Source organism: Homalodisca vitripennis, chromosome 1 (genome assembly GCF_021130785.1).
Source record: "Homalodisca vitripennis isolate AUS2020 chromosome 1, UT_GWSS_2.1, whole genome shotgun sequence".
NCBI lineage: Eukaryota > Metazoa > Arthropoda > Insecta > Hemiptera > Cicadellidae > Homalodisca > Homalodisca vitripennis.
The window spans coordinates 52,781,401-52,799,454 of record NC_060207.1 but is presented as its reverse complement, the minus strand read 5'-3'; the positions used below and the strand labels follow the sequence as shown (position 1 = coordinate 52,799,454).

Here is an 18,054-nt window from a genome sequence, read left to right as displayed (position 1 = left end):
GCTGTTTATATAAATGTAACTTTACATTTTATTAGAAACAATGATGTTATGTTGTATTGTTTCTAATAAGTTCTTTGCAGCATGAAAATTGCTTTTAATCAAAACAAAATAATAATATTTTTTAATGTAAAAGTGATAAAACACCGAATAAAACTAAATGATCAAGGATTAGATGATTTAGTATGATATGGTCAAGTACTTTTAATAACTACTTCATAATTTTCGAAATTGTAACCACGTGTAATTGCTTCATCAGTTTGAAATTCGTTATTAGTTTATATAAAAATAACAAAGGAAAGAAACTTGTTAATACAGAAAATTAATGTGTAACAAATAAGAGAAGCATATCCAGTAAAGTATATGTATAATACATACTTTCCTTTTGTGTTTTATGAAAATTACGTTATAACATTTTTAAATATTGCTTGTTACTAAATGTAAATGTATACATCGTATATTAGGAAACACATTTTATAAGGGCCATTTTTAATTATTAACGTTTCATTTTATCATACGATTATTACATTTCCTAATAGTTTTATAAATTACTGATGTTTAACATAATCTTAGTTCAATAATAACCCGTATGCCTTATCAACGATCGTTGTGGAAGTGTGATACTTAAAATTTATTCAGTTGCTTAACATACCAGGATCCTGCTGGCAGAGTGGGCCAACCCATTCGCCTCCAATACACTTTATCTTGCAGACCTTCTTGAGCGGACCGAACTGGACGGGGGCGGCGAACTCGGCCGAGAAGCGGACCTCGCCCACTGTGGAGTAGTCGGGGGCGGCATTGGCCCTGGCAGTGACTCTGCGGCCGTGCAGCGTTAACCCTGGGGGTGGACAGCCTGAGCCCTTCCATTCTAATGACAAACCAGACACAGTCATCACTCGTACTCTCTCATTATCTTGCGATTGGTTTAAATTTAAACTCCCTTGTACAGTAAGTCGCTATTAGTGTTACAATTAATCTACCATATTTCTCTTAATAAGAGCTACATTATGATTTCAACATATATTATGTGATTTATTATATTTAACATGGATTACGAATATTTTAAAAATAAGCTCACATACTTATTGTTAAAAATTGTTATATTAAATTGGAATTTTAATCTTTCTCTAAATAATTAACTATTCCTTCTACTAACCAAATATTGTCAGTAAGATAATTTTGAAATAGTAACTAGTAACTTCAACCCCTGTAAACTCATCATCTGTAGCAGTCAGTGTGAATCCAATACAATCTCCTTACTCAATTGTCTTATTTGGCTTCATTTTTGTGTGGACTTCTCCTTCAGCCCTTGTAGACTCATCATCTGTAGCAGTCAGTGTGAATCTAATATAATCTCTCTACTCAATTGTTTGCTTTCGCTCAGGTTTGTACTATCAATTTTAGGTTGGAATTTTTGTATTTACATTTTTAAACACAATTGTTATTTTATACCTTTCAAGCTCTTTAAAATGTTACACATTCCCCGAGAGGTGGTATACATTTGAAGCAGAGTTTATAATATTTTATAAACAGATCCAAATACAACTGTATACGATAAAGTTGTAAATCTTTCCGTATGTATGTGAACAATGACTGGAGGGAATATTTAATATTTCCATTTATAAAATTATTAATTTCCATCAGAAAAGAATTTCACTAAAAAAATCAACTCTTTAAACTACAGTCCATTACAAAACGAATGTTTGTTATACATACATCTACAAAAAGACATGTAATCCCTTCAATCTCATGTACATACTGTAAAAATTTCACATTTTTGTGTTTAGCCGTACTTACCTGGGAATGGTTACAAAATTACCTACACTTATAAATTAAATGTGCTATAATTACTTGTTGAGTGACCAAAAAGTTTCATACCTTGTTTGTTTTCTGAGAAACTACCTCAAAAGGCTGTGACTTTTAAATAATCCTATCAAAAACTAATTGCCCAACCTCAAGCTCGTGGATATTCTCAATAAAGGTTTTTGCTAGTATCACGAGACAAACGCAGTGTTTGGCAGACGTCTCAACTTTCTAGACTTCCCGCTTCACAACCAGGCTATTACATTCTGACTAAATTGTCTGCCAATTACTTTTCTGCCTTTTTTATTTCGTCAACTTCTCCCACTTGGATTCTGCAATCTCCCAGGGTGGTATAGCTTTATTCTGTACATGTTATTTGCCCTACCTATAAAACTTCAGTAACGCAATCAAACTTAGTAAATGTTAGTAAAGTTCTGCAGCTATGTCATTCAAATAGTATTCAACCTAATTACCTATATCTATACGCCAGTGCTCCCTTTCTACATATTAGCCTTACTTAATAAACCAAATATGTCAATATAACAATGAAACATGTATACGGACAAATAAAACTAACTTAAAATAATTTCGCTGCAAACACAGTGATAGTCAATTAGACTTATTTAATGTTGTAATAACGATAAAAAAGTTTTATTTCACTCCGCTAGCCAAGTAGAGACATTGAAAGATATCTTTGCCATTCACAATACTGATATGCAATAAAAAACGTTCGATGTCGCTAGGAATATGATAAGATCTAACGATTGTTAATTTAATATTGAATCTTTTTTTAAAATACTTAAAACAAGTATCGTGGTTATATGCGTTGTTAATGCAATGAAAAGGAGTGCAATCATTCAATTTAAGGTAACTACAGTTGTCATTTACTAGTAACTTTACTCTAGTTGTAATGCAGCGGAAGAATAGTTGTATTGTTCTAGTGAGACAGGTTATCTGCTCCAGTTATTGCGAAGCGACTGGCATTTCTGGTTCAACGATTACATGTATAGTTCCGTCTGGTGAAGTGTTTTCCTGTATGTTTAGTCTTATTGACTTGACTTCATTCAACCCCTGCACTCTGTGATTACTAGAGCGTGAGACTCATACACGCCGTGACTTAAAGGGACTTGATTGATATGACCTAGATTTAGAAATAGACCAAACATTGATTTAATTGTAACATATTTGATACTTAGTCAGAATCAACTTTAATAACAAACTCACATATTGTAATGTTTAAAAAAAGATATAGTGAGTATATTTTTAGAATTGCTAAACACAATATATGATACTCAGAAATATGATTTCTATTAAAGCCTTATCTTTTCATTAAGTGATTTTTAAACTGTCCTCGATTACTCAGTTATTTTGTGTCATAATTGAAATTGTAAATAAGTAAGATAAAAACTAAGCTAATATAATGTTACTGTTTTCATCTCGATCATACTAGATTTTTTTGTACATTTGTAAAACAGTGCAAAAGTTTGTTTTGACTTGATTCGTTACCGATTAGTTTTGTATCTTTTTAGGTGGACGCTGACTCCAGATACCAAGAACCAAATTTTCGCATCATATACTAGCTCCCCCAATTCACTAAACTCGTAGGTGCAGACATAGATATTATCAATTAAAATGAGATTTATAATAGTTAGAATGTTTTATTTTCATTCAATCTTTCAAGATTTGTTATCGTATTATTTATGTAGTTTATATATTTTACGTTTTACGTTAGTTTCACGTAAAAGAAATCAGCATTTTAAGGATCCTTGTTTTTCAAGAATTTCCACGATTGCTATCAAAACATGAAAAAATGGTCCTAGTACACTAATTTCAATTTAAATTTTATACCTATTCTGAATTTTATCACAATTTTAGAAGTACTCGCGGTTTGCAATAATTTCCGCGAAATGCATTATGCAATATGTTTCGAAGTCTCTAATTGAACACCTAAGACTATCAGATTTATGTACTTTCTATGTACATCCCTTATGTTGTTTCCATTATTTCGCAATGAAATAGTCATTAGTGTTTTAATTTTCACTCGATAACATAGATATTTTAAACAAAAAATACTAAGTTACGTGATATTATTATGTTAAGAACATTAATATGTTTCATTATTCTTATAAGGTCTCTTACTATAACTTAAAATGGGTGTACTTGCAAAGCGAACTGTCCAGCGTCTGTTAACAATGACTTAAACATGGGGCTAAAATCATCAGTACAAGCATATTGCATTTTTATATTAAACTAAAATGTACAAAATAGAGTTTACTTTTCTCCTGCTAAAAACGCATTAATTAGCGCAATAATTATTTTTATTTCTAGTGTTATTATTGGAACGTTCTATTTAATGCAAATAAACTAACAAACATTGGAAAATGTAAGTAGTGCCAGATCAAATTGTTAATGGAAACGGGATATCGGATATTTACGTTAATAATTTAAATAGATTAACTAAGCCGGCAATCTGCAATAGATCAATTATGTACGGTGAATTACAGTCTAGCCAATGCATCCCATTCCATATGATTTTATTTCCTATAGTACCATATTGATTGATATTATTAAACAGGAAGTACATTTAATATCGCTCTAATGTTGAATCATAATGACTATTTGCCGGTCATCTATGAGCTGACGTAATAATTTAAACAAGAATGCAAGTATTTCAAAACGACTCAATGATGAATTTCAAACTATTACGTACACGAATATTCTTTTTCATTTATGTATAATTTAACTAAATAATAGTGTTATGACTGAGTCGTGTAGAAATTAACAATTACATTCTATTAAAAATAAGTATCTAGTAATATGGATGTTATTAAACATATTAAATTGTAAAATATGAGTTGCAACATATATAACACATTTTATATATAATTAACTTCCGACTACATATTAGAATAATAACTTGTATATTAATGTAGATTATAATTTTATTATTGTGACATTATATACCATGATATTAAATATTTATTTACTTACTAACAATTACGCACGGCTCCACGTGTAATTATCAAACTCGAAGGTCGTAGCTTTTGCAGTGAAAGTATTTATGACGTAATATGATGGAGCCTTATGACAATTCTCAAAATGAAATAGACGTATCGGGTAACTTCTCCATCGGCACTTGTAATCTACCTCCAACCTGTGATATTTCAAGTGCCATGGTTACATTTTGCTTTTTTGTCCAGATGGAGAAAATATATCGTATGACTAAAAATCTACTGCGGTCAAAAGTGCCCTTTCCGGCCGTTTAAGTTGACTTCCGATTTAATTGATTTATAGTTCTACAAATGAGTTTGCCCTTTTATTCTGCGTATGTAGGTGTCTTGTTTAAGATAAAATGAATACTATACGATAAATTGTAATTGAAATGCGTCTTAAAATATTTCAAGTGTCATAGTTGGAATGTTTTTATATATATATCGTCTGAATGAAAAGTTACGGCGGTCAAAAAGTGTCAGTTCCAGACGTTTTAAATTCACTCGGGAGTTACCGGAGTCTAGTTTACAGGTATTTACGGTTCCACGGCTGTGTTCACATTGTTTGCACTGACTAAGAAAATAAAAACGTACGTAGGTTTTGGATTCCAAAACCAGATTAAAGTGTTAATTTCTGGTGTATTATAATTTCTGATGCTATAAGTTATTTTTAATTCTTACTCCTATAAAGAAAATATGTGTATACGCAAACTTAACAAATTGATATAAGGGTGCTACTAGTATAAGGTTAAGAGCGTGCCACACAGAATGTGAAGGGATCCGAGAGGTACGGTACTGATTACATTATGTGCAAACACTGACAGCTTTAACGTGGGATTTATAACAACATTTCAATACAATTTAGAATGAATTTCCTCGTCATCGGTGCAATCTTAAGTCAATATTATACTGTCTTTGCAATCTGCATTACAGTTCTAATCAAGCATTGTATAATAATTATAAATTGGAATTAAAACAAATATATCTGCCTATGTGGTGAAATTTTGTTGAAAGTGTCAACGTATGTTTAGTTTTAGTTAAATTTGGATTACGTTCCATACATAATGTAATAATCATTAAACATTTTTCAAAGGTTCTGGGGAACTGTTCATATTGTTATTTTTATCAACACTCTCCTCAGACTTTAGTGTATGTATTTTAAACAATTAGCAAAAAGAGGTATCGAGAAACCGTTCTCGATATTAGCACCTAGCAAAACAATATAGTTTAATTTGATAAGATGCTTAATAAGATGATTATTTTATTTTTATATTTATTGTTTTAACTAAACAAAGTTATAAAACCATACTCACAATAAATATATAAAAATTACAATTATGCCAGACTTATTTTCTAATAATTTTCTTATTTTTGAAAATTAACAGGTGGAATTTCGCACCATTATTTTTCTTCTTCGACTTCGGAATATTCAAGATTATAAAATACGACTGTGTTATAAATTACCTAATAAGCATTTCAAATGCTTTTAAATCAGTTTAGTGGAGTAATGATTTTGAATAGCGCTACAGCTTTTAGGAGTATAGATTGAATGTAGCACAGGGTATTTAGTTAGAGGTATTCACTTTTTATCAACAGTAAAGCAATACCCATTGTTTTTGCTTTGGTGATCATGAAATGAGATTTTTAAACGTCGTATTATTGGCCTAAAGTTATGAAATTTATAATATAAAGGATATATACATTTGAGGTTGGCTCATTATATCAGGTAACATCTAAGATAATCATTATTTTCATTTTACACAAAACTATAAGAAAAGTACTTAAATTCTACTGAACCATAACTATGCATGTATTTAGAACTATTACTATAATACTAGAATCAACCTAATTAATAACAATCAAACCAGGTAAAAATATAATATTAATATGTATATTGAGTTTAGCTAAAGTTCACCTCCGTCTTAGTGCAGTGCCTGGAATCTGACGCTGTCACTCATATGAGACCTGGGATCTGGAGTCACGTTCGTCTAAATAGATAAAAAATGCCGGCGAGGAAGATCCTCAAAATTAACTCTTTAAATCGTTTCGACATAAGATACATTTATAATACAAATTATATTGTAATATTGTACCTTGCTTTGGATTCGTATATCGACACAATAAGATTAATTTTTACCTATATTTAAAAAACCCCAATATTCAGATTGAATCAAACCTTCCTACAATAGCTACGTTACGATAAAAATGGCCTATACATTTTAATTCCTTACTGCCACATGTTTGAATTTGTTGCAGTTTATGTGCGAAAGGGTGTGTGCAATGATACGTAAGTTGATAAAGAGGTGTCAATGTCCTGCATCGTTGTCTTATAAAAGCTCTTAAGCATGTGTATTTATAAAAATGATTCCTTTCCTCAGAGAAAATACAATGTACTATAAATATAGGGTACTTTTTTATTAAAATTTATTGAACATGGTATGATATATCCACATACTGGTCGGTATTGCATTAACGGTGTTTTTAAAATTCTGAGTAAACAAACAAGATCAGTTCTCTAAAGTTACTGAAACTTGTTATGGCCGAGGGCGCCTCAGGCTGAGATGGGAAATGATGAGTTTTCACGGCCACTTTCCTTCTCGCTAAAAGCTTTCCCTCATACACCTCTGACACTTTCGTGTGCTGAAACATTTTCTGACTTCATCGGAATTTTTTTTAATTACGGACAAAGGAACGTTCCATTTATGGGTTATTAGATTCACCATGTGCGTTCAGCTTCATAAAATCATTTTCGTGATCACATAATACTACGAGATATCGATACTACCCCTATTATACATACCTTAGTCTGTTCTATAACTTTCCGTCTATAATGCATATTTTTACATATTATGACACTATACTAAGCTTATCGACACTGACAGAGATATTTGTAATTTAAGTAAAATAATTTCAAGAACTAAACTAATTCAGTCAAAACTATACGAAGGCAATTTTATTGAGACTATTCAATTATATTCTAACATTTTCACTTAGCTTGAATATTACTTCAAACAACCTAACGTAATCGAAAGTTCCGTATTGAAAGCAGTTTGAAACTAAGTTCGGATAAACTAGGAACCAATTCTATATCAGTCCAGAGCCAATTCAGTCTGAAAGTTTCAGCCCAACTTCTCTTGTTGATCGGAGAAATTCATCTTGTTAACGCTAACTTAGTTACAAACTATTGGAATTTGCCCATTCCGTTGTTGGCATATTTTATAGCCTACTAAGTACCTATTGACTACTACGCATTGTTATTATTACTTACAAGGACAAGAATACAGCTTAACAGGGATTAATTCCGTTACATGCAATGATGGATAGCTAATAATAATGATATATTTACAACAACGTAACAGTTTCATTAGTTGTAGAAAAACCATTGTTGTCAGTCCGCACGAAAAAATCGAAATTACAGACTTACAGAATTTAAATTTAGCTAGACGAATCATTTATAATATACCACACTGAGTTCGTTGATGATGGTGTATATCATCTCATGGAATTTGGCCGAATGTTCATAATCATTATGGCAACAAGAAAATAGCAGAAGAATTACATTACATCCTGAGTAAAATTATAATTACTATATTCTAACACATTAACACATTCAGCTTCTGCGTTATGTAAATGAAAACGTAATGAAGTAGAATATCATTGTTATAAGTCAGTGACAAGATTTGATTTGATAACATTTCAGGAATTTATTACCTTTCGTAGCTCATCGGAATTTGTATTACTTAAACACTGATAGTAAACTTATCTTAAGGGGATTCTGCATCTAGAAATGGCAAAAAATGACAAAAATTTGAAAAAAAAATATTTATACATATTCTTGTTCTCTGTTTAATTCTGAACCAGAAAAACATAACTTTATGACTAAAAAAAATAATATTTTATCTCATAATATTTATTTTATTCGGCCATGTCCTGAGTGTGAACTCGACATTTTCTGGTTTCAAAGAAACTTTACATGTAATAAGCATTATTGTTTACTCTTTGTTTCTATAGTTATTTATCTTTGTTTGTTTGTCTTTCTGGCTAGCTTGTATGTTAGTTAGCTAACAACTGTTTGCTCAAACAGCTGATCAAATGTATTTGAGTCATATGGTAGCATATCACAAAACAAACATTCACAAAATTATTCTGTTTGTTTACAATTGTAATTGTGCAGTTTCTTGTGTTTTAGTGTCTACAATAAGTGAATAGTTTAGGTCAAATATGGGTCGAAAAAAAGAACTCCAAAAAGAGACTAAGTGATAGAAATAGACAAGCGATTTCGCTAAGATGGAAAGATACAAGTGACAATGGAAATAGAGCTCCAGTTGAGCCTAGGCCTAACCTACAAACTTGTGATCCACAACCTAGTGTTAGTATGCAACATGTTACAAATGCACCATTTGTCCAACAACAAGTAAGTGAAGAGGACTGTGGAAAATGTAAGTAGGCCTACTGGATTTGCATTATATTCTAGTTATAATGAGATAATTTCCAGAAAAAAAACGAATCATCAGAATACATTTTAGTCGAAACCAAGAAGCTTGAAAGTTTTATAGGCTCTTTTCCTTGTAAAATGTGTTTTTCTGAGAGGTCAAAAGTAATAACCAAATGCATAAAAGGTTTTGCTGTTACCCTGAATGTAAAATGTGATGACTGTGATTATGAGACTAGCTTTTGTACGTCCCAGTCGACGAATACAAACGACACTCCGAGAGGTTCTTATGACGTAAACCGCAGAGTAGTCAAAGCAATTGCTTCTATTGGCAAAGGGCATAGGGCTTTTAGATATGTTTTGTATGTCCTTGAACATGAGTCCAATGAATTATAGAACGTTTCAAAAACATATAAGTAGCCTACACGCTTCTTCAAAAACAGAAATGGAACATGTTTTGGAATTAGCCCGATTCGAAGTAAAAAAGTGTTATGGCACTTTAGATGCTGACAATGAGGTGTTTTGACATAACTGTGAGTTATGACGGATCATGGCAGAAACGTGGTTTCACATCCAAATATGGGGATTGGTTGTTGTATTGAAATTTTGACAGGTCTTGTTATAGATTTTGAAGTGATATCCAAATTTTGTAACATATGTGAGGTAGCAAAACGAAAAATTAGCAACCCTGAGCATTTTCAGACTTGGTACAACAATCACAAAGGTGTATGTAACCAAAACTATGTAGGTTCATCACCAGGAATGGAGGTGGAGGAGGCAGCAGAAAGATTGTGGCGGCGTTCGAAAGCATTGGATTTAGATATCAAACCATGTTGTCGGATGGCGATGCAAAAACAATTGCACATCTAAATGATTGCAATATTTATGGTGACAAACAGATTGAAAAAGTGGAGTGCCTCAATCATGTTGCAAAGAGGTTAGGCACTGGATTGAGAAAACTAGTAAAGGATCGTTCAAAATCAAAAAACCCAGTTGGAGGTCGATCTCGAGGTCACCTAAGTGAACCAGTTATACAAAAACTAACAAGGTATTACCACAATGGTATACATAAAAACCTTGGTAATGTAACCAAAATGAAAGAGGCAATATATGCCACTCTCTTTCACTGTAAAATCCACTGATGAGATCACCACATCATAAGTTATGTCCGCTAGGGAAGGAATCTTGGTGTTTTTACCAAAGAGCCATTGCTGATGGTAAGATCCCTGAACCACATGCATTGAAAATCAAAACACCTCTCTCTCCTAATGTAGTGAAAGAAATGCTTCCTTTATATGAGAGGCTCTCCACCGAAACTTTGTTGACTAGGTGTTTAGCCGGTCGGACTCAAAATGCCAATGAGGCGCTCCACAATGTTATTTGGTCAAAGTGCCCCAAAACTGTTTACACATCTAAAACAAAACTTGAACTGGGTATTTTTGAAGCCATCAGCATTTACAACACAGGCTATATGAAAACTTGTTCAAGCTATCAAGAGGCTGCAGGTATTAGTCCTGGGAGGCACAGTTATAGGATAGCTAAGCGCTTTGATAAAAGCAGGCTTACGACTATCAAAAAGGCGCAAAGAGTTACAGATTGGAGAATATAGGAGGAGACTGAAAGTGGCACAGATAGCAGAAGAAGAAAGACTAAGAGCAACAGAAGGGCTGGTGTATGGTGCAGGAGAATTCTAGGTCTAAAAACCTAGTAGGCTACATTGGCTGTAAAGATCTGAATGCTGGAACCACTACTTGATACGGTAGGTTCTAATTTTTTTTTTTTTTTTTAAGACTTCAAAACTTAGATTTTTGGACCAACAAAAAATATTTATGGATACTATTCTAATAGGCCTATGTAAAATAACAAATTAATGTAATATTATGTTATATAAAATTGTTGTATTAATATAAACTTGTAGATTTACATTGAAGAAATGAAACTATTTTAGTTTATCGCGATTTTCCGAAAGTTAGGTTTCTTTGAATAAAAATTGATATTGCTTGAGAACCATAATAACATAGAGAGCTGAAATTTTTTCCAGGTATTATTCATATCATGTCTAAAATTCCTATGTATTTTCATAACTCTACAGCTTACCTAACCTATTTTTTTTAATTATACAAATAAAATAAAATGAGAAAATATTTTTTTTAATTTTTAAAAGCCCATGGAATTTTAATCTATTGGGTTAAGTATGACAATGAAAATACATAGGAATGTAGTAGCTGTCAATAGCATCAAAATAAAATAAACAGGATAACAATTGATTGTCATTCAGCTATGGAATATCAATTTTAAAAAATTAACGTTTTTACAAAATAAAAACGAGTATTTATTTTATTGTATCCAAGTAAAATTAAAATATGACACCAAAGGTATTTAACATATTAGTTTTTACATGTAGGGAATTGAAAAAATACATTCAAAAATAATAAAATGTTAGTAAATATAAAAAAAACACCCATCTAGATGCAGAATCCCCTTAAAGAACAAAATATGGAATGTACCGTGTGGCTATATATCTAGATATAGATAATCAGTATACTTTAAATTTTGCATGAGATTTCACTTCTACATAGACAAGAATGAGTTCTATGGTCGCACATGTACAGCCGTGGAATTTGGCTGAGCGTCATTAAAGTAGACTTACTAGGATGACACACTTTCTCTTTTATGTCGAGGGAGGGAGATGGATGTATACATATCTTTTCTGTGAAATGTCTATCTGTCCCTCCCTCTGCAAGACATCTCGAGAGTAAAATAAGCTTTAAGCCTTGAAAATATTTGCGGAGCATGATACGCAACACCTGGGGGAAGTGGCAGTCACCTAGACTTCTAAAACTCATACTAAACTATGGGTAGGAAAAATAAAATGTTAATTTTTATGAATACAAGAGCCAGTCTTGAAATACTATATTAAGAACACTTAGACTAAAATAAAAAATTAGTTAAATAGGAATTCATGGAATTGTGAAATAATAGAAAGCATTTAAATAAAATCAATTGTAAATACCAAACATATATATATATATATATATATATATATATATATATATATATATATATATATATATATATATATTATTTATTAAGCGCTCTGTGGTGTAATGGTAGCACATTCACCCGGCAAGTGAGAGATCCGGGTTCGACTCCCGGCGGAGCAAGTACTTTTTGCGATTCAATGTTTATTGAAATTAAATAAAGCAATTGCCATTTATACAATTTTATGTAACTAAAAGTCGTTTGACAGGTATTTGGTTTTCCGATCGTATGTTAGTTTGCTTATTTAAAAACGCATATGTGACAGATATGGCCAAATACAAAATAACTGAATCGGAAAAAGTAAGCGCTCTGTGGTGTAATGGTAGCACATTCACCCGGCAAGTGAGAGATCCGGGTTCGACTCCCGGCGGAGCAAGTACTTTTTGCGATTCAATGTTTATTGAAATTAAATAAGGCAATTATTGCCATTTATACAATTTAATGTATATATATATATATATATATATATATATATATATATATATATATATATATATATATATATATATATATATAAATTTATCAATAATAATTTAATTTAAACAGTTATTACAAAATTAACAGTAAAACTGGAAAGTTACAGAAAATGCATTACTAACAGGTTTAAACGACTAAAGACACAAAAGGTAATGAATTTGTTTAAATTTCAATCAATTGCGGTACGACTGACTACAGTTATCAATAACTAACGCTTTTATGCAACTGAAGAATTCACTCTAAACATTCACTGGACAATTGGAAGGTTGACGGCCGTCACAGATGTTGCATTAGCATGTATAACAATAGCTTTAACCTAACCAGGTACAGTTTAATATATCTAGATATAAATACAATTGTATAATATGTTTTTGAGATAGCTGTCTCTTATTTGTGATAGAACTTTTTAACATTTGTAACTGTTTATTTGTAAAGAAAAATTCACAATACTTTTCTATTGGAGTAATTAGAAAACTAATCACAACATTTCAATTGGACTAAGTGCGTGCGTACAGCGTGTTGTAAACTTCCCTAAAATACGGATATTTAGAATATTAGTGAAAACAAGACTAAAATGCGATGGGGAATAGCAGATTCCCTTCTCGCCCCTGATGGATCGATACCTGTCCCTCGGGGATCGCCAGGCAGCTGTCTTTTTACTCTTCCTATTGGATTGCACAATTGTTTCTGCCTCTCCGTTTAAATATTTATACGCCGTTAGAGTACATTTCGATAGTAAAATGAGCTACAACTACTGTGATAAAAACAAAAATATTATAACTAACACTGATACCTTGGTTAAATCATGTATGTATTTGTAATATTTTTCGGTCTGTCAATATTTCACTTAAACAAAATTTAAATTATTACTCTAAAAGTAATGTGTAACAATATGTTGTGATAGTTTAAATTATTTTTCAAAAAATGTATTGTATTGTTTATGTAACGATTAAATTAAAATTATTATTTATTCAGGGATATGATATTTCATTTTTTTATAAAACAATTATTTTACTGCGTCATACTAAAAGAAAACACACAAAATCTTTGTTTAAGTTTTCAAATTGTAATATTATAAACCCCTAGTGTTACACTAGTATTAACACCATAAAACTACAATAAAAACTTTATTAGGATATCCGTTATCTATAACGGATAATGGCACTCGCTTCTGAGCTGAGATAATGATGTTAACGTTTTATGGACAGTACAACACTTTCAGAAATAGCGATTAAAAACGGTTACGTAATTACCAACAACACTAATACTCTCCTACACTATATACTGAGTTTTCTGCTTCCATGTATTTAAAGTTTTATCCCACATTCATTTTCACTTATATCAAGAAAATTTTTTCTGGTTTCCGCAGTCGTACTTTTTACACGTGTTTTATTACTGCAATCATATGATTCCCCGGCTACAATCGTCCATTTCTTTTACTCTGCTACTCAGTAAATGCAATCATTAAATGTACAACTTGACTAATAAGCACTATATTTCAGTTCAGATGATGTAATAAACACTCATTCTGGTATAACGGAGCACATTACATTATTGAGCAATCGATATGACATTCGGTCTTTCCTTGCACATATTTTCCTAGAAGTTTAAGGTATATCAAATCCCTAAATATTGGCTTTATTTCATGCCTGACTTCCTTGGACTAATGAAAACTTCAATTGTGATTATAGACATCTTTCTCCACTAAGCTTTGATTGCACTTACACGTGTACAGTGTGCTGCTGCCGCTGGTTATGTACAAAAAGTAAAAGCAGCGCGTACGAAAAAAATAATTTTGGAGAACTTTTAGTCTAACCACAAAAACATAAAACATCTTTTAAATGGATACGTTGTAAAAACTCATAAACCATAAAATAATAAAATGTTTAAAAGAGCGTACTCGTCTAAATACGTTTAGAATAACATTATGCTAAAACACATATCGTATTGGAATTTAAATATTGATATTAAAACCAAGGGCGAGCATTTGATTTTTATAATAATATATTATGCAAATTTTGAATTTAATGATGTAATGATTGCTAAATTTTGATGTCAACAGTCAATGTGTAAAATTTTTTGTTACTAGCTGAATTGATTAATCAAGTTTACTTCTGTAATGTGTAGAAATGAAGATTTAATAAACTCAAAGAAAAATTATTTAATTAATTTATAAATGTATTTAAGTTTTATACGGCTGTAGTATTCAGTTACCATTAACAAACTATCTGTTATCTTATAACACTACACAACTGAACTCAACTACGCAATATATTGTAACCTTACCAATTTAATATTCTTGATATGTAATGGTAAAATAATAACATTTTTACAGAGGTTTTACAACACAATATACCGAGAAAAAAGCCTAAAATTAATACTCTACAACTGAGAAGCTGAATATATTTGACAGGACTTCTAAATAAAAAAAACATTTCATTTTCATGTGATGGTCGATGCTCGAACTAAAGCAATGTGTTAAATTAAATGCACAGGTCTTTAATAAACACGGTAGTGCACTTAAATGAATAAAAAGTATTCAAAGAAATTATCTCTACAGTGTTTACTTCTGAAGGAAATGGAGTTTCCGTGTACTCTTTATAAGAAAGTATCAAGTGTTGAGGTACTGCCGGAGGCGACTGAGGAGACCGAGTGTCAATAACGCTTTATTCGCTAGAGAACAGGGTCACCTCACATACTACATTACATTATGTGATACGCTTACTCACGGTTTGTAATGAAAATAAGTGTAGCTAGTTCCGGTATAATATTTGATTATTCTTACCACAAAATTCTTAACGTATTTAACAAACTTTTTTATAGTTTGTTAAATCAACTATAAATCAACAGCTAAATTAACTAAAATTACAAGTTGTTATTGTATAATTAATTACATATACGGATACTGAGTTTTAAGCTTTTAGCTGGTAACCTACTGAAATCATCACAACCACATCCAATTAAAATGTTTCAGTTGCCTTATATCAACCAATAAATTACTGTTTTTAATTATAAAGTATCTTAATATGTATTTTAATGCTTATTAATTCAGTTGCACGGTTTTAAAATAATATACAATGTAACATAGTGTTTAATTATCGGCTTATTTGTAATTAGTAAAATAGTATTTATTAACACTAACATAAATAAAGAGGGACGATATGGATCCTTGCAACCATGAATTACAACTTAACAACAATTTCAAATTAAACCCAGAATAAATCATAATTATTTTAATAATACATTGAAAAAGTTTATGTTTTTATACAAATAACATTTAAAAGTAATTTTCTACAAGAAACTTATTGTTTTTTTTAGTTACTGTTTACGTCATTAATAAGAATTACCAGGCCTGCTCTATTAAATTCAAGTTAAAATTTTTAGATTAATTACATTTTATTCATATGCAACATCTACAATATTTCAAATTGGTAGCACAACACTTAATATCAACTTATTACATTTCTTATTTAACTTAAAGGATGGTAAAGTTACCAAGAAAATAAAAAATATGTATTTCTTTCGCTCTATATATTTATATCTTTCTTGATGTATATTGTTTTGATACCATACATTATTCGGTGTTTAATCAGAACATTTGGTTAAAATTAGGCTTTAAGTTTACAGTAACATTTCAGTTAGTCTGTAATATAGTTTGAAACGTCAAAAATTTAAATGCAATATTTATGTTATCTCATATATTATATATTCTATAATTTGTTTTATTCATTTAAACTTAACCTTGAAAATAATTTTTAATTCACGACTTAAAATAGTAAAAAGCATATTCTTAGCAACTAGTGTTTGTTAATTCATTTAATTTGAACTGTATAATCTCGATATTATAGCAAGTGTTTGAGAAATATGAAGAATTAATTATATTAAATCGATCTACTTGAGGATTTACTGCTAACACCGGAATTACATTTTCATAGTACAATATAGCAATTTTCTAAATTTTATATTGTTGTTCGTGTAAGCTATTGTCGGAAAGATAAAAGCTACTTTGATTCAGTATTTAATAGTACCCACAATTTATTAACAGTCGCTTTGGTAGCTGGGACTTACTGTAAATATGGGTTGAAAGGCAAAAGATTTGTTTTAACTTCATATCATTTGGAATATCATTACAGGCTCCTTAAAAAATATAAGACTGATAACTGATAAGCGTGTTGTAGTACTATACAATAAATTTGGGAGTTGACTGAAAAAGTGCAATCCTAGTTCACATGGACTATCATGGAAAAGTAATTGAATAAATCAAAGCCTTGTAAAATATATGTTTTCACTAAAGACATATGTGCTTACTTTGTAGGCAGGTAACTCTAATAAAAAGTAAATATCACCAACAGTTAAGTCAACATAAAATTTACCTTAGTTGACAGCCTGTGCGGAAAAAAATAATTTTAATTATGCCATTTTTTTTAAACTGGCAGTTTTAACACAACAAATGTTGCTCCATTGAAATTGATCGAGATCGGATGATAAAATCAGGTATAGCATGTGAAGAGAAGACAAAGCTAGCCAGAAAAAGGACCAGGATGATCAGGAAGAAACTCCTCGATGCTGAGAAGGAAAAGGATCAGAATTACGAAGCTGGAATGTTTTGAAATGTAAGTAAATATATGTTTATCATGTTTTCGCGATTCCCCGAAAATCTATTTTTTTTTTACACAAAAGTCCCATTATCTCACAAAGTAGAAGGCCAATTCATTTCAAATTTTTACAGGTTATTAAGAATGTCTGTTTACACGAACCCTACTAGATTTAGACTTCTAGCTCAACAATAAAAAATTATTTTAAAATAGTAATCCAAAATTATAAGCACAAAAATTTACAAATATTTAAAAAATACAAATAATGCCAACAAGTTAATGGAATTCTATGAAATTAGTAGGGTGTCTTTAGAATACTATGTTTATTTTAGGATAAAAATTTCAATTTTATAACTCTGATACTTTCTGAGAGTTATATATAAGCATATGTTTAACATTACGGGCTTATGGGCGTACATCTCCCCTTAAAAATACAACAAAAGTTACTAGAATTAAGCACAGTTTGTTTTGGAATACAATATGTTGTTTATTCTTTCTTTATACTTTCTGGAATTTCCATCATGTTAAAAGAAAATGCTCCACGATTTTATGTTCTGAAATGAAAATGAAGTACATTATAAAAAACTTTCTTTCTCGGAGAACAGACTCATTGTTTACAGCGATGGTAGAAAACTTCAATAGGTAGAGAACTTCAATAAAACTTGTTCTTTCGAAGCTGCAGTGCAAAACAAGAAAGAAAGTCTTGACTGAAATATTC

The 18,054-nt window shown here is 30.8% G+C and overlaps 1 protein-coding gene across 1 annotated transcript in view; it reads right to left on the bottom strand.

The window, feature by feature from the left end:
- Nucleotides 1–18,054, bottom strand: part of LOC124361373 (locomotion-related protein Hikaru genki) — a 42,256-nt gene that overhangs the window by 18,345 nt on the left and 5,857 nt on the right. Inside the window, exon 2 of the mRNA XM_046815424.1 lies at nt 650–865. Within this exon, the coding sequence (XP_046671380.1) occupies nt 650–865 (216 nt within the window). The remainder of the gene's footprint in view (nt 1–649; nt 866–18,054) is intronic.